Genomic DNA, 23,695 nt, shown 5'->3' with positions numbered 1-23,695 from the left:
ACATTTGTTTTTCAAATATTTCTGCTACATTTTGTCTGAGTTAATGAAACATTTAAAACAAATGGTAGCCACTAACTTCCAGCTGAAATACTCAAATAAAAGATAATGCTAGAGGGTGTAATGCATTTAAAAAAATACATACTTCAGGTGTATTACATCAATTATATCGTGTATCCTCGTTTTTTCATGTCAGAGTTCAGTTTACCCTCAGATAAATTTTCCCAATTTAGATGATGGGAATTTTTTATTATTTCTTTTCTTTTAATCATAAAAAATAATTCAACGTATGACAACTTTATTTGCAGAAAAAATGACTTCATGAAGCACAATTCTTTATTTTGTATCTACATGGGAAAAGAAACGTAAGCTTTTATTTTGACAACATAAATTGCAACGCCGTGATTGTAACAACAAAAATAAATGTAAACGCTATCTTTGAAAGTCTCGGAGATGGAAACACGCTCCGTGGGGCCGCGCAGACGATTACGCGGAAAGTTTCACGTGATGGGACTTTTCCGGAATTACCTACCGGCTTCCGGGAAGATTTTCCGCCCGTCCGGCTCTGCGGACTCAAGGAGAGAAAGGTAACGCCACGGTCCCAAGCCAAATTGTGTATTAAATTGCTTAAAATATATAATGTTACGTCAAGTCGCCGTTTCGAAGAGACTCCGGAAGGACGGCGGCGTCTACGTTTCGCCTCTCTGGTCCGGAGAAAACACGCTGCTGGGGCGGACTTTCTTCACCGCTTTCCGCCGTGCCTGCTGTGTTTTCGGGGATTAGCCGGCTAGCTTGCTGCTAGCATCCCGTGCTAACGCGACGTGGGTGTTCTTTCTTCGCTGTAGCATGTCCTGCTAGTGAGCTAACACGCTAGCGTCGGACGCCGCAAAAGTCCTACGTTCACTGTCTGAAGTCTAGAGTAACATTCACGCCGTGCCGGGAACGACTCCGTTTGGCGGGCGGCGAACACGCTGTCGCGTCACGCTGTTGTTTTCGTCGCTTAACGTGTTTTATTGTGCCGCTAGCTAGCAAGCTAACGTTAGCTCCCACGGTAGCCTAAAGCTAGCGGGAGGTTAGATCATGCTAGTTGTGGCGAAGCTGTGTTTTTCTGGTGCCTGCCCTGCCGGCAGAGTGATGGAGTTGGTGTTCTCTCATTTGTCTTTGTTTGTCAGTTGTGCTTGTGGATAAAAGGCAGGCCGGTCAATCGATGTCTTAAACCACGCCGTGGCCACGTCCCGACCATTAAAGTTAGTATTAAGGCGGTAAAGTATCAAAAAAAGGTGGTGGAAAGATCCGGCTGGGATCGGGGTACCGGTGCGTGTAGCAGCGAGGCTCTCTGTTACCCAGATACGGAACACTAACTTGATATTGCACTATATATTGATATGGTTGTAGTCTCTGCATCAACAGTTTGAAACGTGTATAAACGCGTAAAACCAATGCGTGACGAGGTGTGTTGGCGCTGCGAGATGAAACCAGAAACCCCCGCAGGTTTCCCGGCTCATTTCTTGGCTCGTTGCGGTAACGTCGCGCCGCTCGCCGTCACGACCCGGCTGACACCACCCGCCGCTGTGCTTCTGCACCACCACCACCACCCGCCGCTGTGCTTCTGCACCACCACCACCCGCCGCTGTGCTTCTGCACCAGCCAGCCTCTCCATCGGGCGGCATCGCGCCCAATGGGAGGGGGAACCACGTGGTGAACGTCCCGATCCAGGCCCGTCGAAGTTAGCAACGTGGCTAAGTGCTAACTGCACAACACGACGTCTTCGCCTTTTTGTATGTGCTCGGTGTGACCGTTTGCAAGTGCGTGTTTATTGCAGATGCTAATTGTGTTTGCCAAGTTTTGTGTGTGTGTGTGTGTCTGCGTGTAGACGTGCAGACACGCCCCTGTGCCATTTTATTTTGTTTAGTTGAATCCAAAGTCAAATGTAAGACTTGCGTGGTTGATGTAAGGTGCAGATCAATTTTTCATTTGCAAAGCAGAAGTGTCATATGACAGACATCTTGGTGTTTTTTTGGGGGGGGGGGGGCGTTGAATGAGCACGTTGTTTGATGATGTAGGTTATGAGGGGCAGGGGCATTAAGCCGTTCCACTCATGATGCTTTTCTGCAGAAGGCTGATGTTTAGGGCTGCAGACATGTGACCATGGCTGAGCAGGTGGGTCCAAAATGGATGAGGGTTTTTTAGTGGTTGTCTACGCCCAAGAACGTCACCTTGGATGCCCATTCATCTTCTTAGATGAATATCTTGCATTGTCAGTAGACATTGACCAATAGTAGTTGTGCCATTAAATGACTCCTGCATGGGGCGTCTCAGCCAGGCTGTCAGTTTGCATGACATAAGGACACCACCGAGCGTCCGCTTGTGGAGCTTTGGAAGCCCGGGCATGTGTGGGTTTTGGCAGAACTTGTAGTAAGCGTGAAGAAGGCTGGGGGCGGCGGACAGGCTGTGTGGCGTGATGGCGTTTGTCGCTCAGTGGAGCCAAACATCCACATTCCCAGATAAGTGCTTGTCGCTGGTACTGAATGGTTGCTAATGTGATCATGGGGAACCAGCTGTCGGCCCGGGGAAGACAATGGTACCGAGTCTCCTGTGGTTCGAAGGCTATGTTTGTGCAGAAACTGGGGCCAGAGGGGGGGCGGGGGTGGGGGGTGTTCTCTTCAACCGTTATATCTGGTACGATGCAGAGAACACGAGCTGCCTGGCGTTTTCATCTGGATGCCCGAAAGCCGCCCTCCCCCAGCCTGAACCAATTACCTGTACCCACAGTGACAGCTGGTATTTGTTTTCACCTTTTTTGAGGACACGTGTGAGTCATCACGGCAAAAAAAATAATGTCCTGGAGTCACCTGCTGCAGAGGGAAGTATCTTGAGTACTTGACCAGGTGTTTATTCTTCTACCCCCCCCCCCCCTCGATTTGATTTAATGCCCCACTTGGTAGGGCCCCTTTCTTTTATTTGTCTGTTTTTTGTGTTTACGTTGTCGTGGTTACGTGGGTGATTACAACCATTCCTGCAGTGCAATTTTCCTCCACCTTTCAAAGACTCCCTCACTCATCATGACTCAGGCCCTTTTGTGCGTGCGCGTGTGTCTGAGAGAGCGACGGCAGGCCGCGTGTGTGTCTGCGGCCGATAGCGTCGGCCTCCGCTATAAATACCAAATGTGTCACTATTGCGAGGAGCGTAGATCTGAAAGAGGATGATTACACAGGAATCGTAAAAGGATCCTTGTCTCCGTGGGAGGAGGAGGGGTCTCGAGTTGGTCTCATTAGATCTGTAATATCACCAGTAGTGTTGTGATTCGGTTGTACATTGGTTGAACGCCAAACAAGTCACTGTTATAAACGTAGAACAGTTTATAAACCCACAATATATCTCAAACTGGTACAATTAAACTTTTAGAGAAGCAGTATGGGCATTGAGTAATGTGTCCTTGCAGCAGTAAAGTGGTATCCAAAATGGCGCTGGAGATCATAAATACAGAACTGAACGTTTGTCATCAAGTGACCACCTCGTAACGGGCCCTTGGTATTATGCCCACTAGAAGATCAGTCAACTTTAAATGTAAAAGAAGCTTCTCAGATAATTAATCAGTCAGATAAATGTTTCTTTCTTTTCAACAGTATCTTTTTTGCAGTAGTCCTAGATAGTAAATGATGTTCTGTGTATCGCATGGTTCACAACTTGCTCCTCGTTCGGTGTCTCCACTGAAGTCCTTCACCGCTGTTAAAAACAGAACAATCATGGGTGGAAGTAGAGAACTGCAACATCACAGTAATGCAATCGGTCATTCATCATTACAAAAGGCCTTTCGACGGTTGTTTGATGAACGCTTGCTTTGAACTCATCATTTTGGTAAACGGTATCTTCTTAGTCTGAATACTTTTGAATGAGCTGACTTTGAGCTTCTCTTTCTCTCCGTCTCTTAGGAAAAAGCATTCCTCTGTGTAACCACACTTAGGACCTTAAAAAGATTCATTAATGTAAGTAAGACCTTTCCAGACTCTCTAAAAATACACTCTGACCTTCGGGCGCCGCACGCCACCACGCGGCTAAATTAAAGCCGCCCTCCATTTGTAACTCAGACCCATTGAAGCCTTGCTGTGTTTCTGTCCCTTTGCCAGATCTGCACACAGGTCCACGTCCGCCTCCCCATGCAGAACTCCGTGAAATGAATAAAGCACCACAGCCTCTGACAGGACCCCCCTCCAACCCCCACCCTGCCCCCTCCCCCGGCCTGCCCCAGGTAAGGAGAGACATCGGACGGAAATGAGCTCTTTGCGGGTGCAGCCCGCATTTTTCAGATGAAACTTGAACTCCTTCACAATAAAAGTCCCCTGGCAGTCGAGGGCTCATTTTCCAAGACATTCATGTATCTCCAATGCTACACTCCATGCAACTGATTTTTGTTTTTAAAAAGGCGATCTTTCCAGATTGCATTGAACGCCTCGCTCTGTTCCCCTTTCGTCCCGCTTTCTAACTGCCTTTTGACATCACTTCCTGTCTCTTGCAGCCTTCGTTCCCCCCCGGGCACCCCCCTTCTGTTGTGTTTGCCACCCCGCCGCCTCCACAAATGAACCCGGCACCGCAGCCCAGACAGGTAGGCCACGCCCCCCCACCCACGCCGCTCGGCCACAAACGGCCTCCAAAACGCCCCGTCTTTAGCGGCTTGTTTACCGTCTACGATGAACAGATTCTGGATCAGTGCCTCGTGCAGACCTACGTGAAGCCGGGGTGTCGTGCTCTTGTCTTTAACCCCTGTCCTGTCTGCCTCTTCTCCCCCCCCCCCCCCGCAGTATGCCCCAGGGCCACGAGCTATGCACCCACAGGTACTAACGGCACCTCCCATTCTCAAAACGCACCACAAACATCACATTCATGTTGGCTTTGAGGAAATATTTGTTTGTCACAAAGCTTTGAAGTCGAATGTAGAATATATTGTACGACTTCAGAAGAGGTATTTGACATTTCACCATCTGTTTGAGTATTAAAATTATACCTGGAAATGTTTATTTTGAATGTCATGTTTATCGTATATTAGTGATGAGTTCAGTGTGTTCGTTGTGGAGTCGCTGCTCCACCTTTTCTCTGCATGCTGATTGTGAATCAACGGCTCGGCTCAGGATGGCTGGTTTCTGGGTTCTTTGCTCTAACTGATTCTCTCTCTCTCTCTCTCTCTCTCTCTCTCTCTCTCTCTCTCCCCCTTGCTCTCTCTCTCTCTCTCTCTCTCTCTCGCTCCTCCGCCCTCTTGCTGCTTCCATCTGATGTCTCTGTGTGGCCTGTGTTTTGCGCTGCTAAAGGGAAGCTTCAGGTCGTTACAGGTAACTAAATTTCCCTCTTTCTCCCAGTTAGACCCCCCCCCCCCCCTTCCCTTTCCCAGTACATGTGTCCCATATTTGGCTTTGGGTTAGCTTCCCGGGCCCGGCAGCAGTGAATGTCAATGAGGACGCTCTGAATGGGCCCCCATTAGCTGCTTCATGTCTTCTGGCAGGTGACATGTCCAGTAGGAAAGTAACCACGGATTCACCCCCCTCCCCCCTTTCCCTTCTCTCTGGTTTGCTCCCCTCCAGCCCTATTACACCAACAGGGCCGGCCTGCCACCCAGCACCGGGCCCCGGGGCATCCCTCCCAACAGCGGCCCTCGGCCTGTGACGCCCACCCACGTCTACCAGCCGGGCCCCGGCTCTCAGATGATGATGATCCCCGGGCAACAGCTGCCCTTCCCGGGCTCGCCGCAGGGCCCCGCCTACTTCATACCGGGACAGGTACATTTAGCCGAATTAGTGACTTTTTACGGGGCCTCTTTTTAATTGGTCCAAAGCCACGTTTTGGGACGCGGAAAAAAGTGTTTTCCACGCCCATGAGCATAGATAGTAAATCTATATAGACGTATATACATTTAATCGTTACTTGCGATGACCCTATTGTCTCCCCTTATGTCTCCTCAGTACCGGTCAGCGACCTACGTGGCCACGCCTCAGCAGTACCCAGTGCCAGCGGGAACACCCGGCTTCTACCCGGGCACCAGCCCCGCTGATTACAGTACTTACGGTAAGCCCGAGAGGGACCCACGCCCCCCCCCCCCCCCCCAGACACGGCGATTCTGCTGCTTCACATCCCTCACAAACGCACCTTCCTCTCTGGTAAATCCAGCAGCCCTTCAGCGGTTTGCTGGTGATCGTGTGTGTTGTGACGCCCTCTGCAGGCTGCCGCGTGTCAGTGCATCATTTCCCCCCCCCCCCCCCCTGCACTTCTAGTAGCTTGTTACGCTTGGGGGGGGGGGGGGGGGGCGCCCCTGAGCCGCTCTGAATGACACAACGGAGCTTAGCCTTTAGCCTGCCCTGTAAAGAGGAGGAGGTTGGGAGGGTGAACAAACAGGCGGGGGGGGGGGTCAGAAGGGGAGGAGCAGCATGGAGGGAGGGCGGAGTGTTAAAAGAAGTCGTTCAGAGAGGGCACCTGTAGAGCGGACAGGAAGAAGTGAGGGAGGGGGCTTTAAAGAGAAACCCTCCCCCCTCTGCTTTCTTTCCTTTCTGTCGGACAGTTGTTGGTCCAGCAGACGTCCGACATGGGGAGTCAAAGCTCCCGAGAGCAGGAGGACTCTGAGGGTAGGTCTCTCTCGTTCTCATTTGTGGCGTTGCAACGCAGTCCTTGAAAAGTCTCCGTCGGACCCCCACCCCCCCCCCCCTCCCGGTCTGGTGTTTCTCTGACTATATTAAGGCTGTGCTGCTCCTGGTCAACAATGCAGGCTCATTGTATCAGTTACGAGGAGGAGGAGGAGGAGGAGGAGAGGCCTCACTATTTTGTTGTTCGTTTCCTTTTTTAACAAACAAATGACCTCCGGCCGGTCTGAGCTGTAAGCTGAGGCCGCTCACGAGGCAACGTCATGTCTGTGTGTGTGTGTGTGTGGGGGGGGTTTTAGACACGGTTGACCGTGAAGACTCTTTGAAGTTGTTGAAACGTTTTTGCTGGGCTGCTTTTTTTTATCGAGTTTAATCACAGGATCAGTGGCGTCGGTAGAAACGCTGCAGTTGGTCTCTGGGTATTGAACCGCAGCGATGGCACGATGAGTCTAAACCAACTGTCCACAAACCCCTCGCTGGTCTTCTGTATATCTTTGCCTTTCATTCATGTTGCCTGTAATGATGACTCGCAGTTAGTCGTGTTGGACTGAACAACGCGGTGTCAAGTTCAACATGTTTCTTTTTGTTTGCACATTCGACCCACAATGTAAATATGCAAGTTTCCCTTTTTAAGGAGGCATTTTTTTTTTAAAAGTGTCCGATTACATGTGTGGTCAGACATTACAAAATGTATTAAGTGTGTTTTGGGTTCTGGGGTACTTTACTAAAACATAATGCCTCCTCCTCTGGGACCGATGTGTGTGTTTGGGTTCACATTCTCCTCTGTTTCCGATCCACAGCAGGGGCCTACTACCCCGCCCAGCCTCAGTACAACCCCTCACTGCAGGCGGCCCCCGTCATAATGAGCCCGGCCCCTCAGCAGCAGCACCACCAACAACAACAACAACAACAGCAGCAGCACCAACAACAGCAACAGCAGCAGCAACACCAACACCAACAGCAGCAGCAACACCTCCAGCAACAGCAGCAACAACAGCAGCAACAACAACAACAACAGCAGCAGCAGCAGCAGCAGCAGCAACAACAACAACAGCCGCTGCCTCAGCCCCCCCAACACATCGCCACCAAGCGGGAACGTAAACAGGTACAACATGCCCCCCCCCCCCCCTTTGTCATGGCTGAGAAGGGCTCTCTGGTCCCAATGAAGAACCTGTGAACCCGGAGTGAGCCTCGAAAATGGGGCGTCTCAGAGTTTAGTTTGAGTCCCAGACGCAACGTTCCAACGTGTTGTCCTGTTTACACGCACAAACAGGCCGCTGTGATTAGATCACATTGTGTGTCCGACCAAATGCATTCAGTCTGGGGGGGGGGGGGGGTTGGGGGGGGGCTCTCTGTTCATTCTCATTTTTGAGATCACAGGTTTAGCAACATGACCACGTCAGCGCGGTGAAGCTGGCCAATCACAGCAGAGCAGAGCCATCGGGGGGGCGGGGCTTGGCACAAAGCTAGTTGGGATGAATGACGAAACTGAAAAGGGGGGGGGGACATTATTCTTACTCTATTTTCTATTTTCTCATGGAAAGGAGATGAGTCCACCATATGACAAAAGTAACGCTCAACAAGTGCTGTTTTAATCTTAATTTCATTGTGTGATGTTATGAATGTGAACCAGACTATTTGTTTGTTATATTTGACACTTTGCTCATATTCGAATGCTTTACCTGGACGTTGAAATCGCTGTAACCTTATATAACCCCCCCCCCCACCACCACCACCCCCCCATACAGTAATATGAACAAATAGCGACCCAGAGCTCTTAACAACGCGGCCCGTCGGCGGTAGAGTCGTGTTTGCTGATGGGAACAGACGGAGTGAACTTGACCGTAGCTCGGCGCTGTGCCACATGCCCCCACATGCCCCCCCCCCCCCCCCCCCCCCCAACCACAGAATGTTTCCTCTGCTCTCAGGTTGGCTTTGGCTGGTATGTGGTAGCTCGCTGTGAACTGCAGCCCCAGACGGTGCCGCTCACGTAGCCATCTTCCTTCTTACATTTAACTCTTCTGTGACCATTCTTGCGTAAAATAAGTCTTTTCCTGCAGATTCCACAAAATATTCTTAGTTTTTTTTCAAATTGTTGCACAACTAGACCTTTTCTGTTTTCCACTCTAATCACCCGAGGAGCACAAACCCGAGCCAAATGAAGGCGTTTACCTCGCGGCTCTGTTTGACCGGAGTATCGAGCGGTTTATCTTGCAGCATATTCTGGCTCACTCTGACCTCTGACCTCTCAATGCGGTTCAGCTTTGTCCGTTATTTTTAAACTTTTGTTTGTCTTCATTTGACCAAACGTCCAAAACTCGGACGTGTCGATAAAATCATGATTTACTCTGAACCGCTTTGATACATTAGTCTATAAACCATGTAAGTCAGTTAAGGATTGATCCCCCCCCCCCCCCCTCCCACAAACCATTGTCTCTGTCATGTAAAACGGGGGGGGGCGCGGGGGGGTTGGAAGCTTTGCAGCACGTCTGCTTGAGTGAGTGCTTTAGCCTTAAGACTCCTGTGTGCATAAGTCCACATGCTTTGCATTCTTGGTTTCTTTTTGAGGGGGTGGGCGATGTCTTTTTGAGAAAGTAGGTCGTGGTTTGGGACAGAACGGGCTTGGCCCCCCCGGTCCCAGGACAGTGTCTCTTTGTGCGGCTCTGACTCGTATTTCTGGACCTTGTTTTACTTCCTGGTCACATGCACAAAGTTGCCTTTTTTTCCTTTTTCTTGTGCTCTCCCCCTTCCTGCGTGTCAGAAAAAAACCAGTGGGGGGGGTGGTGGTGAAGGGCAAGTCAGCACATAGCTCAGCTCCACGTGGCCACTGGTCCCCCCCCCCTCCCCCTCCCCCTCCCCCTCCACCCTTTTTGGAGCCGGAAGGGCTAACCAACAAGCCTTCCGCTGTGGCACCCCACTCTTCCTCCTCCTGGACTGGTTTCCTCTGCCCTGAAAAGGGGGGCGAGCCCTGGAAAAAAAAAAAAGTGACTTGTGTGTGTGCATGATGACGAAGCAGAATGGGGGGGGGAATGGGGAGTTTCTCCTAATAACTGCAGCTCATTTGATAACGCTAACTGTTTTCTCTCCCTTCCCCCCACCGTGCCCCTCCTTCACACTCCGGCCCCTTTAACTGTCTGTTGGTCTCTGTGGGAGGGTTTGCACATTCCAGTACCACAGCTTTACAAGGCCAGTCGCTTTATCCTCTTTTTTTCCCTCCCCCCTCCCCTCCCCGCTCTGCTCAGCGTATCAGCGGCAGAGAGAGAGAGAGTTATTCAAGTTGCTTGCTAGCTCACTGACAGTCGGGCCCAGCCCTGTTCTGCAGGCCTGTAGCTCTCGAATCTCGCGTGTGCAAAAACCTCTTTTTAAAGTCAGGATGAGGGAGGCCCGCATGGGTTTGTGAGGCGCCGAGGCGGGGGCTGAACCAGAGGAGGCGGGGGGGGACGGGCGGGGGTGAAAAGGTCGGTGTCGACGGGCAAATATTGTTGTAAAAAGAAGTCCGAAGTTAGGCCTCGGAGGCGGTTTTTACGTTCCGATCCTTGTCGGGACTCTGTGCTTCGCTGTGACTCGCAGCAGCCGCATGACTGCTGACTACCGACCGTAAGTATGTTCGGGGGTGGGGCGGGGGGGGGCTGGAGCTGGTTAGCAAAGCATGTGTTTGTAATGAATGGGCACTCCTTGTGAGTGGTCAGATGGTTCTTTCCCCCGGCTGCGCTTTGAGAGACGGGCCTTCTTTTCAGTGACCTCAAGCAGCGCCGCAGTTACTTTGGTCTTTCTGCCCTTTTTTTGGGTTTTTTTGTTCTTCTTGGTGTCGTGCGCCTCGTCGGTTGCTTTCTGGTGTCCGGCGTGCAGCTTTTCATGGAAGCCAGCGGGAGTCGCTGGCCGTTACGTCACGAGCCGGGTCGGCTCTCCTGCTACGTGCCACTGCTTCCAACCCACCTTTTTTTTTTTTTTTTTTCCCTCTCTCCCATTATCACGTACGGATCCCTTTTTCTTCTGTAACAGTTTGCGTTCTCTCCTCCATAGATCAGAATAAGGGACCCGAACCAAGGAGGTCGAGACATCACAGAGGAGATTATGTCCGGGGGCCGCAGCGGCTCCACCCCCACCCCACCACAGGTGAGCCGCCGCCATTTGAGGTTGTTTTTAGACGTTTGACGCGTGTTTGATTCAAATTGTGGAAATGAAAAAGACTTTCGCACGCGCTTCACTACAAGCTGTAGATATCAAACGCACCCCAGGTTTTGCGCCGCCGGCTCCCTCATTTTTGGGCCATAAAGCCGCGAAGCTTTCCTTCACTGGAAAGACGAGTTACGTGACTTTGTGTGTGTGTGTGTGTGTGTGTGTGTGTGTGTGTGTGTGTGACAGTCGGCCATATCGGGATCAGAAAGTGCAGCGGTGGTTCAGTCCAACGGTGAGAGCGTCCCAGCTGCTGCCTCGCCGGCGCTGGTCAGACCAGGTGAGTGCCACATGTGCAGTCACACAGACACACGTGCGCCTTTTGACAGTTAATACGCTGATAATATTCAGGTTTGGATGATTGAAGATGCTGATATCAACAACAAAAAAGACACCTGTGGACTGTATTTCATTCAATTTCATATACTTATTTTTATTTTATTTTATTATTTACCTTCAGACATCTAACGGCATATTTTTCTGATCGTGCAGATGAAAGAGGGAAACCTACGCCCCCTCCTTCGTCAAAGACCCCTGAACTGGTTAAGGGAGACCCCATCCCCACGGAGGCCCCCCCCCCTGACACAAACACTAAGCGCCCTGCCCCCCCTTTGCTATCAGAACCGCAGGAGGTCCCCCTGCACACCGCTCCTGCTCCCGCTCGGGCTCCCGTTCCGGATGTGATGGACGCTCCCCGGACTCCCAGGGAGGCCCCCCCGGCCCCACAGTCGGCGCCCGAGGTGCCCGCTTACCCCGCGCCCCTCCCCGACCCCGTCCGCACCCCCGCCGCACAAAGCAGAGCAGACAAGAAAACCACAGATGTGAAGGAGGTTAAAAAGGAAGAGAAGGCCGCTGCCCCTCACGTCGCGCCCCCCTCCGCCGCCGCTAACGGCGTCGCCGAGGCGGAGCGCGTAACGCCGTTGGCGGCGTCGCCGCCGTCCAGTCACCTCGAGCCCCCCCCGGAGTCTCCAATCGCACAGCCGGAGGAGCTCCGCCTCCCCAACGGACTGCCGCTGCCGGCCCCCCGCGACCCCGAGGTGCCCGCCGCCGCCCTGACGGAGCGCGACGACAGCCCCATCGCCGAGCCGGACGTCGGCGAGGAGCCTGCGGACGCCGTCGAGGCTGCGCCCGCCGATCGGCCTCAACCCGCCGTTGTCCAGGAGGTTCCTGCCCATCCGGTTGCCCCGGCACAGCCCCCCCGGCCTGAAGTCCAAGCCGAGGTCGCCCCGGACATCAAAGAAGAAACCCCAGTGCCCTCTTCCCTGGGGCCGGCCACGAAAGAGAAGCAGTCTCCCGTTCCCGTGGAGACGGTTCCAGTGGAAACGGTTTCAGCCAAGGCGGTTCCCGTGGAGGCGGTTCCCGTGGAAACGGTTTCAGCCAAGGCGGTTCAAGTGGAGGCGGTTCCCGTGGAAACAGTTTCAGCCGAGGCGGTTCCCGTGGAGGCGGTTCCCGTGGAGGCGGTTCCCGTGGAGGCGGTTTCCGTGGAGGCGGTTCCCGTGGAGGCGGTTCCCGTGGAGGCGGATCCCGTGGAGGCGGTTTCAGCGGAGGAGGTTCCAGCCAAGACAGTTCTCGTGGAGGAGGTTTCAGCAAAGCTGGTTCCCGTGGAGACCATTTCAGCCGAGGCGGTTCCCGTGGAGGCGGTTCCCGTGGAGGCGGTTCCCGTGGAGGCGGTTCTCGTGGAGGAGGTTCCAGCCGAGGCGGTTTCTGCAGCCGGCTGCGCCCCGGAGAGAGCGTCCAGCGCCCCCTCTCCCACAGCAGAGGAGAGAGAGGACACCCCTCCCCCACAGGTGGTCCCGCCTGCCCTGGTCGAAGCTACTATGCAAGGTCAGCATGTTCGCCGCATGCTCACTGTTCTCCGCCGCCGGTGATGCAAAAGCTTCTTTGGCCGAACGTTTGTGTTTTGCTTCCTTCCTTCAGCCGCCGTGTCTGTGCCAAAGAAAAAGAGGAAGATGAAGGATCTGAACAAAAAGGAGGCGGTGGGAGACCTCCTGGATGCCTTTAAAGAGGTGGGTGGAGTTTATTCATTCAGATCAACCCCCAGACGCCGTAGTCCAATCAGAACTCTTCTGGGGATAATTTTATTTTACATATCTGGTTTCTGACTTCCAACCCCTCCATCTTTGAACCAGGAGCAAGTGGTGGCTCCAGCGGCGCCCGAGCCAGCCCCCGCCCCCCCGGCCACAGAGACCCGGCCTCCCGCCCCTGAGGAGGCCGACATGACCTGGGAGGACAAGGAGGACAAGGAGGGCAAGGCGGATGCTGAGAACATTCAGCCGGACGCCGACAAGAAGTACCAGTACAAAGAGGGTGTGTCCCTTGACCTTATCTGCTTTGTTGGAAGAGGAGGGAGTGGCTTTCACCTGATTGTGCTTCTGTGATCACTGGTAAACAACAGTGATGTAGCAGCGAAGGCTATTGAACCAAAGGCACAATGATGCAATGATTCATTGTGCCTTTGGTGTAAATGCAAAGAAAAAAAAGAGAATAAAGCTTCATGGTTATTCCCCAAAAATGGATTTTATCTGCAACAAAACCGTTGGCACATACTGAACTGTACCTGCGTTTATTAATGTTAATTAATTTACCAACCTGTGCCGCCTTGTGGACCCGACGATAGTTCTAACAACCAATCATCCTTTTGCCCTCTTTAGTAGAGCTCTGCTGTGTCTTGGGCACCCCTTTCTCTCTCTAACTGCTGCTGTTCCTGGTTTCTTTCTTGCAGAACAATGGAAGCCAATCGACCCGGAGCAGAAGAAGCACTACGACCGAGAGTTCCTTCTGGGCTTCCAGTTCAGCTCGGCCAGCATGAGCAAACCCGAGGGCCTCCCGGCCATCAGCGACGTCGTCCTGGACAAGGTGCCGCATCTCGCAATCAAGACATTTCATTAGATTGTAGTTTCATTTTAAATTTGGTCCTAAATTTGGACAAAAAAAAACATGAACTGGTTGTCTTTTCAGGTTAATAAGAACCCGCTGCGTCAACTGGACCCCAGTCGCCTGACGGGAATGAACTGTGGCCCCGACTTCACGCCCTCCTTCGCCAACCTCGGCAGGCCTGGGATCGGAGGAGGTGGAGGAGGAGGAGGTGGAGGCGGCGGTGGTGGAGGAGGAAGCAGAGGACCAGTAAGTCGAACTGTGTGTATGTGAGAGAGATCAGAGAGCTCTGCGCATCAAAAGCTCACCTCCTCCCCCACCTCCTCCTCCTCCTCCCTTTGTCTGCAGCCCCCCGGTTTGGGGATGGGGGCCGGCGGCCCGCGTCGCTCTCAGCAGATGCAGCGCAAGGAGCCGAGGAAGATCCTCACCACCATGTCGCTGGGCGACGACGTGCAGCTGAACAAGGCGGAGAAGGCCTGGAAGCCCACGGCCAAGAAGCCCGCCCGCCCCCGCGCGGCGGCCGAGGAGCCTGAGGAGAGCGAGTCGGAGGACATCAAGACGCAGGAGCTCTTCAAGCGGGTCCGCAGCATCCTCAACAAGCTGACGCCGCAGAAGTTTCAGCAGCTGATGAAGCAGGTGTCGGAGCTGACCATCGACACCGAGGAGAGGTTGAAAGGAGTCATCGACCTAACCTTCGAGAAGGCCATCTCCGAGCCCGACTTCTCGGTGGCCTACGCCAACATGTGCCGCTGCCTCATGGGGGTGAGTGGGGCGGCGAAGCGTCCGTTTGGGGTTTCTGTGTTTGATCTTGATGAGCTACCTTCATTCCATCTGTGCATGCGCCCGCACGGCGCCGTTTTAAAGTTTTTTTATTATTATTTTATTTGTATTCATCCTGCTGGGAAAAAGTTCCCCAAGACACCATTAGTAGTCCGAGACAACAAAAAGCCCTTTCACACTCATGTTGACTAATAAATGACCCTAAAATCAAAGCTTTTCTTAACCAAAAGGGTGAAGTCTTTGAGTAAAAGGGTTTGATTGGTTTCCCTTTTAGTGAAGTTCTCTGACTTCGTAAACATTCATGCATTAGAAATGTTTGGGGCTTTTATTGTGAAAGGCAGGAGCCGGCTCTGTGCTGCTTCTGTCACGATGTTGAAAGGAGGAGTAAAGTTCGCTTGTTGCTTCAGACTACAGAGCCTCTGTTGTCGTGCACTAAGGAGCTTTTTGTCTGTTCTGCAGACTGAAGCCTTTAAACGCAACGTGAAAGCTCAGAAACATCTCTGGATAGTTTGTGGGCTTGTGGCTGTTTTTTGAGGTGTTGTTGTTTTTGAGGTTGTCAGCGTTTCACTCCAGTAGATCTAGATTTGGAAGAACAAGCGCACAAACAATGTACTGCTCTGGAGTTTTTAGACGTAAAACAATAATGTGTGAGAATATATTTGCTATATAAATATTTGCCACCAGTCTCCATTGACAAAACCCCGGCTTTGACCTCGCGGGCACGAAGGTTCTGCATCAATCGCTCCGTTTGCTGTGTCATTGTGTGACTTTGTTTGTGTCAGCGTGATCCAGATTCTACAAACTAGGGCTGTCAAAAATAGCGCGTTAACGGCGTTAATCAGCTGTTTGTTGTTAATTACGTCAATTTTTTTGACGCATTTCACGCATGCGCAGTGTGACAAATTATTCAGGTCAGTAAAGTGCCTCTTCCTCTAGGGAATGCACTTCATCCTATACAACACATTACTGCCACCTGCAGGCATATGTCAGGACGTCAGGTTCAGCAAGTCGTTTGCGGCAGAGACCCGCACCCCCCCCCACCCCCCCCTCCCCGTTCTCGCGCAGCAGAACAGAGAAAAAAAGCTCCGCCCAGCAGAGCTTGGCTAAGAGCAGCGCTGAGATAGAGGAAAGACCATCGGAGAGACCCGTAATACTGTTCTGAAACATGCGGAGGAAGGGAAGCCAATGCGATCTAAATCCTCCCGGGTATGGGAATATTTCACACTGAAATGGGGGTGGTAGCGGATTTCTTTGCAGCGCCAGTCGTTCTAATCGCCGCGCTCAACTTCAAGGTGTAACTTTTATTATTGTTCGGTCTGAAACGGCGCGCCCAGTGACGGGTGGTGCAGCAATATTGTTGTTCGGGTGGAAATCGGGAGAAAGGTCGGTCCGGGAGATTTTCGGGAGGGGCTTTGAAACATCGGGAGGGTTGACATGTCTGGTCATGTCTGGTCATCGCAGCCCTGAACCATCAGGAGCACAAACTCACAGCAGAGTGGGATAAACTGCAGAGGCTCGAGACCCTTCTAGAGCCATGCAGGGAAATCAGTCTGTGACTTATCAAATAACATTGCTTTGATTATTTTCTGGAATGAATTAAAAAATCAAATATCAATAACATGTATTTATGTAAAAAATAATAATGATGATAATAATGATAATTATGTATCTGTGTCCTGTTATTTATCTTTAGTATGCATTTCAGAAAGAAAAAATGGTTAGGATTCAGGTGTGATTAATCATGATTAATCCACTGAAAATTCTGATTAATTTGATTAAAATTTTTAATCATTTGACAGCCCTACTACAAACTAAAACTTCAGTGCATGAGCATAAATGGAAATAACACATGTCTAAAAATAGTGCATGCTGTAATTACCTTAATTCACTGCTGAGTTAATGAGTCTAACTCACTTGAAGACATCCAAACTATGGCTTTGAGTTGAAACGGGTGATGTGAGCAGTGACGTCTCGCTACACGCAGTCTTCTCCTTTTTTAGTGACCTTTTTGTCTTTCAGCTTAAAGTGGAAACAACAGACAAACCCGGAGCCACTGTGAATTTCCGCAAGCTTCTGCTGAATCGATGCCAGAAGGAGTTTGAGAAGGACAAAGACGACGACGAGATCTTCGAGAGGATGCAGAAAGAGCTGGAAGCCGCCTCAGTGGTAAAGTAGCGCCAACGGAGTGGTGTGTGTGTGTGTGTGTGTGTGTGTGTTGGGGGGGGGGGGGCGGATTTAGAGGTGAGACTCAGCAGGACACCAACCCGACTTTCTTTCCCTCTGGCAGCCGGAGAAGCAGAAGCTCACCGACGAGCTGCAAAGCGCCAAAGACCAGGCCAGGAGGCGCTCGCTGGGCAACATCAAGTTCATCGGAGAGCTCTTCAAGCTCAAGATGCTCACCGAGGTCATCATGCACGACTGCATCGTGAAGCTGCTCAAGAACCACGACGCAGAGTCCCTGGAGTGCCTCTGTAGGCTGCTGTCCACCATCGGCAAGGACCTCGACTTTGAGAAGGCCAAGGTAAGAGACACACACACACACACACACACACATACATACACACACACACGGTCAGTGTGTAGCAGCAGGTGGACTCACCAAGCTGTTGTCATCCTCAGCCCCGCATGGACCAGTACTTCCATCAGATGGAGAGGATCATAAAGGAGAAGAAGACCTCCTCCAGGATCCGCTTCATGCTGCAGGATGTGCTCGACCTTCGAAAGGTAACAAACGCGCACACAGCCCCTCCCCCCTGTACCCCCCCCCACCACCCTCTGCCCTGTACTCACAACGCCTCCCTCACCAGAACTCCTGGGTGTCCCGACGAGGGGACCAGGGCCCCAAGACCATCGACCAGATCCACAAGGACGCCGAGCTGGAGGAGCACCGGGAGCAGATGAAGGTGCAGCAAGCCCTCATCTACAAGAAGGAGCCGGGCGGCGGCAGGATGGGCGGAGGGGGGGCGCGGGGGGGGGTCTCACAACCCCGGCCGCAACAATCCTCCCCAGGACGAGGGCTGGAATACGGTGCCCATCTCCAAGAACCGACCCATCGACGCCTCTCGCCTCAGCAAGATCACAAAGGTCTGAGAGAAGGTCTTCGTATCGGAGACGTCCGTCATCGTTAATGTCCCGTCTGTGTGTGTCTGTGTGTGTGTGAGCCTCTGCTTCTCTTGTATTTCTAGACTCCTGTTCTGGACTTCAACAACCAGCTGCTCGCTCCGGGCGGTAAAGGCACGTGGGGCAGCTGGGGGAAGGGCAGCAGCGGCGGCAGCAGCAGCGCCAAACCCGCAGAAGCCGGTAGGTCGGACGCCGTCCCGCCCGAGGGCGGCCGAGTCGGGGCAGCCGGCGGCTTCCAGAAACTCACCTCGTGCTTTTTTTTCCGTCCCCCAGGCCCCGAGGCGGGAGGCCGTCCCGCCACCAGCACCGTGAACCGCTTCTCCGCCCTGCAGCAGTCGGCGCCCCCGTCGGGCTCCGCCCAGGACGCCGACAGGCGAGTTCCTCAGAGGTGAGCAGCGGGGGGGGTGACGTGATCACTGCCTCCCAGAAAAACCCTTAAAATGAGTCCAAACGTAATGAGCCCCCCCCCCACTGCAGGAACAGCTCCAGCCGAGAGCGCGGCGACCGCTTCGACAGGCGGGACGACCGCAACCGGCTGCAGGTCACCAAGCGCAGCTTCAGCCGGGAGAACGAGGAGCGCAGCCGGGAGCGCGAGCAGCGCGGGTCGGCCGACCCGGTCCGTCGGGTCGCCAGCATGACGGACGACCGCGGCAGCAGAGACCGAGCCAGGAGCAAAGAGAGCGGTACCTTCACGGGGCGGCGGATAAAGGTCCTTCCAACGGGAAAAGGATTTACCCCTAATTTGTATGTTGTTGTTGTTGTTGTTGTTCTGTGGGTGAACAGTGAAGCAGGAGAGAGCTGCCACCCCCCCACCTCCGCTGGCCCCCGCCAAGCCCGCCCTGACTGAGGAGGAGCTGAGCAAGAAGTCCACGGCCATCATCGAGGAGTACCTCCACATCAACGACATGAAGGTACGCGTCGACCAACTCGACAAGAAAGGACCTCAATGAGTGTGTATAACAGATTCCATCCTTCACACAACCTGTCCCCCCCCCCCCCCCCCCCCCCCCATGCAGGAGGCTCTGCAGTGCGTGCAGGAGATGAACAGCAACCAGCTGCTCTTCGTCTTTGTGCGAAACGGGCTGGAGTCGACGCTGGAGCGCAGCACCATCGCCAGGGAGCACATGGGGCTGCTGCTGCAGCAGCTCATCAAGGCCCGAGTCCTCCCGACCGAGCAGTACTACCGCGGGTCGGTTTGGACCCTTTGGACACGTTCTGGAAGCGTCTTAAGCTGCTCTATGGGTCTATGTGGAAGTCGGAGAGGTCCTAAAGCAGATGGGCGGGCTTAAGGGCGGGGGCTACACAGTGATTGACAGGTCGCCCTGCCGTTCTTCCTCTTTGGTCCGAATGAATCCTGTGCATTAATTGGAGTTTGATCCCGTCCATGCAGCCACGTTATCGATGTGGAACCAGGCTGTCGTCAGCAGAGAAGCTTTGTAGGACCTCAAATGAGGCTCAGTGGGGAAATGTTTTATTTACTTTCTGCCGTCGAGCTAAAATGGGGAAATTCTTCAATGCGTTGCCTGAAAGAATGTTTGTGCCGACGTGGCGCCGCGCTGCTCGTTTTAATCTGCTTTCTGGTCTTCCGTCCTTTAAATGTGCTCAGGCTTCAGGAGATCCTGCAGGTGGCTGAAGACATGGCCATAGACATCCCGCACATCTGGCTGTACCTGGCAGAACAGATCACTCCCATGCTGCACGAGGGAGGCATCCCCATGGGGGAGCTCTTCAGGTCAGTCCCGGCCTGCAAACTCAATCAGCAGGTGGAGGTTACCTGTTGGCTGCTGGGTGTCTGACCTGATGTGGTCGACCTTCTTGTCTTTGCCTCCAGGGAGATTTCAAAGCCTTTGGTCCCTCAGGGTCAAGCTGGAGTTCTGTTGGTCCAAATCCTCACTTTGCTCTGCAAAGGAATGGTGAGAACATGATTCTACTTGATCCATGTGTCTGTCACTGATTCCTTTTCCAGTTGCTAGTATTTCACGCCCCCCCCCCCCCCCCCCCCCCCCCGCTGAGCAGATGTAAAGCTTCTGTGTCCCAAAACAACCAACCGGTTTCTCCCTCCTTCAGAGCCATAAAAAGGCGGGCACAATGTGGAGGGAGGCCGGCCTCCAGTGGAAAGACTTCCTCCCCGAGGACGTGGACGTCAACAAGTTTGTGACGGAACAGGTGAGATCCGAGGGAGTGTTCTGCCACATGCAGCTGGTTCTGATGACCTCCGTCAGTGAGCCAGAAGACGATGACTGTGTAGATGTTGAGCGTGACCTTTGTTCGACCCGGTGCAAGTCGGTAGATGTTTATGCATCGTATTATCTCCACGGCGTTATCCAGAACATGGAGTTCACGCTGTGCTCCGAGTCCAAGGAGGAGGAGCAGCAGCAGCAGCAGGAGGAAGAGGAGGAGAGCAAGAAGAAGAAGAAGGAGCTGAGCCCGGCGCAGCTGAGCAGGCACCTGGAGAGACTGATCCAGGACCAGGCCGACAACCAGAGGATCTTTGACTGGATCGAGGTCAGTAGCTAAAGAATTCTGGGTAGTCTTGTGTTGTTTTCTTCTCCTGAGAAGAGTTCCTGACTTGAGAGAAATGACCCAGAAGCATCTCCAGTGACGAAAGGTGGCTCGATGCTTCCTTTCCTATCTCCTACAGACTAAAGGAAAGGAGTTCGTTTAGAGCGTCACACTTTTCCTCTGCGTTCCCTTTTCGTATTTCCGTTCTTTGGGGAATTAATCGCAGCAGCAGCTTTTTCCTTGTGTTCTCGGGTAGGAAAAAGAAGTGAACCTCTTGACGTGTGATGAGCTCACAGTTCGGATGCTCAACCGGTGAATTTGTCGTCCCGCAGGCCAACCTGGACGAGCAGCAGACCTCCTCCAACACGTTCCTCAGAGCCCTGATGACCTGCGTCTGCCAGGCGGCCGTCGTCTGTGAGTCGCAGGAGGATGTCCCTCAGGATGAGCCGCGGAGAAGAAAGCTTAACGCGTAACGCTCAACTCTTTACCTGCCCGCAGGTGAGAACCCCAACAAGGTGGACAGCGAGCAGATGAAACGGCGGGCCAAGGTGCTGCAGAGGTACCTGCTGGACGAGCAGAAGGAGCTGCAGGCCCTCTACGCCCTGCAGGCGCTGATGGTGCAGCTGGAGCAACCTGCCAGTGAGCTCGCCTCCTGACCTATGTTCAAAGCCCAACTTGTTGAAACTGTCGCTAACCATTTTGCGCCCCCCCCCCCCACAGATCTGCTGCGGATGTTCTTCGACACGCTGTACGACGAGGACGTGATCAAGGAGGAGGCCTTCTACAAGTGGAGACGAGCAAAGACCCGCCGAGCAGCAGGGGAAAGGCGTCGCCCTGAAGTCCGTCACCGCCTTCTTCACGTGGCTCCGTGAGGCCGAGGACGAGGACGAGGAAGACAACAGCTAAAGGGGGGGGCTGGTCGGGGGGGGGGAGGGGTTTGGAGACGAGACCCGTGGACAGATTCACACCCTGAATCGGCAAAAAAACAAAACAAGAAACTTCTGCCTAAACGGAGAAAGATGTTCAGCTGCGAGTGATTGTATTCTGGATCCAACGTCCGATCGTGTTCTGTTTTTTTTGGGGGGGGGGGGGGGGGGGGTGTTTCTCTTTTTTTTTTTTTCTCGCGCAACTGAATGTCTTTTTTTGAAATAAATGCAAACACAGGATTAAGTAGAGCGAGTAGATGAGTGACAGTTACGAGCCACGGCAGGTGATGCCGAGTCCTTCAGTGTTCAAGTTCATCCCGTCGCCGCGGCAACACTATTCAAGACACTTGTTGACACATTCTAGAAGAAACCTGTGTTCACGTTTCTATTTTTGATGACTTGGCCGTGCGGATCCACACGAGGCGCCGCGTAGCTTCTCCTTTCGGTTTTTGATTTACTTTTTTCCCGCGTTGGAATGTTGGAGTAAACGTTTTCTAATAGAAACAAAAAAACAAACCTAGAAAGAGTGTGGAGACGCGTCTCATGGACGTTTCAGACGGTCGAGGACGCAGAGACTTTATGAGGACGCCGTCACCGAGGAGCAATTGACTTTGACCATTTTGCTGCTGGGGGGGGGGGGGGTGACTACAACGCCAACCTCCCCTCGACCCCAATACACCGTCTCCTGTGTGTCCATTGTTTGCTGCGTTTGGGGAAAAAACAAACTGACTGAGAAAAAAAGAGGAGGAGGAGGGGGGGGAGGGAGGGAGGGGCAGCCTCCCAAAAATGCCTGGAGTTGGATTTTTTTTTTTTTTTTTTTTAAGATTTAAAAAAAAAAAAAATTGCTGAAACAAAAGTTAAAAAAAAAAAATCCACTTAAAAGTTAAACGGGACGAATCCTGCGGCCTTTTCTGCTTCCAGGTGTGGAATCGCATTTCGGGAGAGTTCTGTAAATACACAGATGTTATTTTTCTTTTTCACAGAATGACGCCACATTCATGTCCTTTCCCCTGTATTTATATTTCTCTCCTCAGCCGGCAGAAGGTGCTTGTAATTATCCAAACCCAAGTCATCGATCACAGTTCAATTGCAAATTTGTAAATACTTTTTTGCTTTACTTTATTAAAAAAAAAAAGATATTTAATTAAAGTAAAAAAAAAAAAATGAATGCCTCTTTTCACATCCACAACTGGAAGAGATAATAAAGGTCGTTGCCAATAAAAGAAAAGAAAAAAAAAAACTCCCGTTCTTGTCATTTTGTTAAGAGTCAGCGGATCCCTGCTGAGCTATCGGACTGGTACTGGTACTCGTGGTACTCTTACTGGTACTCATGGTAATCGCAGGGTTGTTTCTGTTCTTCAGGGCCATATTCGAGGATATTTTTGTGTCGTTGCACAACAAAAGGCCCTTTGTTGTCCCACGCGTGGAGACGTCTCCTGATGCTCTTCAGGTGTTCATCACATGATTCTAGATTCCATTCAACCTGCTCGGTGCACACACCTCGTGGTCTTCACCTGCTGAGGGACCTGCTTTAAAACAGGTTTGTACAGGTGTTCCACCACTAGATTCTCTGGTATTTCTGGCAAAGGAGCCCTTTGTGGTCCACACGTAGAAGACAGCAGGCTCTGCTCTCAATGTCTGCTCAGTTTCCTCGTGAATTAAACCTTTTCTAAGCCTTCAGTCTATTGGTCTCCTCCATCACTGGCTTCCTGTCGCACTAGTGGGCGTCTGCGTGAGCTGCTTGTGGAGGTGAACGTGTTGGTGTTGAGGATGTCGTGAGCAAACCGCTGCTGTTAATCTGACATTTAATGCGCAGAACTACTGGAGAGAATCACCTCAAATGTTGAAGGACCTTCCACGTCGTGTCTTATTAGAGGGCCACCAGACTTTGTGTGTCTGAGGGGTCAATCAAAGGATCTCGAGACCCCCCCCCCTCCACCCCTCCCCTCCCCTCCAGGGACTCTGATGCAGGAGGAGGACTGTTTAGTTTGGAGTTAAATTTGATGGTAATTAGCTGTGATTGTTCCAGGTCCCTGAAGCTCGACTTGGACTTCAGAGATAAACTGCTCCTGCTGCCCAGGTACCCATCAGCAAACATGTCCCCATGTTACACACAGGCCGATGAACGGGCTCCTGTTTTTTGGGGAGGGGGGGGGTCAGGGTTACATCTGCTCTGTGGTTCAATGAATCCATTCTTAAACGTTTAATGCGTGCTTCCTCCTGGATGAGATGGTTCGATCACCATTCTGTGCACGTCTGCTGACTGATGTACTGCGGGGGGGGGGGGGCAGCCAGGGGGGCACAATCGAGGCAGGTAATAGACCCTGAAGTCCTGAAGAAGGTCTGTAGCGCACTGAGGAGCTCTGCAGGTCTGTTGATGTTCACCTGCCCAAAGCGAGCGATCAATGGACCTCTTCCAAAGCCACGTTGCATCATCGTAGGTTGTGTTTTCTGTTATATGCTATAAAAGCATTTTCATTTGAGACATAAATATGTGACTCATGTGGATTATTTTAAAGGCTGCAGTTAGTAAAGGTTTGTAGAATTCCTCTAGAAAAGCAGCGGCTCCGTCGGTTCTTTCCCTCGTGAAGGCACCAGAGGGCGCTGTGGCACCGTGCAGGTACGCACCTGGATTTATTACCCTCCTTCTGTAAAGGAGACTTTTGTGACTGCTTTAAAAAATAAAACCGGATTTTC

The 23,695-nt window shown here is 52.3% G+C and overlaps 1 protein-coding gene across 1 annotated transcript; it reads left to right on the top strand.

The window, feature by feature from the left end:
* Window positions 1-452: 452 nt before the first annotated feature.
* LOC119210143 (eukaryotic translation initiation factor 4 gamma 1-like) lies at window positions 453-22,167 on the top strand. The gene is given in 35 exon segments (XM_037459847.2): window positions 453-584; window positions 3,930-3,983; window positions 4,125-4,246; window positions 4,514-4,600; window positions 4,797-4,829; window positions 5,301-5,321; window positions 5,571-5,765; window positions 5,949-6,051; window positions 7,421-7,725; window positions 10,644-10,736; window positions 10,986-11,076; window positions 11,289-12,620; window positions 12,714-12,802; window positions 12,926-13,103; window positions 13,519-13,652; window positions 13,755-13,919; window positions 14,019-14,432; window positions 16,470-16,616; window positions 16,738-16,971; window positions 17,070-17,174; window positions 17,258-17,415; window positions 17,417-17,534; window positions 17,636-17,750; window positions 17,844-17,958; window positions 18,048-18,253; window positions 18,354-18,481; window positions 18,587-18,759; window positions 19,177-19,302; window positions 19,402-19,483; window positions 19,638-19,736; window positions 19,899-20,075; window positions 20,405-20,486; window positions 20,571-20,711; window positions 20,793-20,877; window positions 20,879-22,167. Coding segments are annotated over 33 exon segments (5,706 nt in total). The 5' UTR covers window positions 453-584; window positions 3,930-3,983; window positions 4,125-4,171; the 3' UTR covers window positions 20,979-22,167.
* Window positions 22,168-23,695: the final 1,528 nt, after the last annotated feature.

This window comes from Pungitius pungitius, chromosome 3, assembly GCF_949316345.1.
Source record: "Pungitius pungitius chromosome 3, fPunPun2.1, whole genome shotgun sequence".
NCBI lineage: Eukaryota > Metazoa > Chordata > Actinopteri > Perciformes > Gasterosteidae > Pungitius > Pungitius pungitius.
The sequence above is the reverse complement of the archived record's forward strand: the minus strand, read 5'-3'. Positions and strand labels throughout refer to the sequence as shown.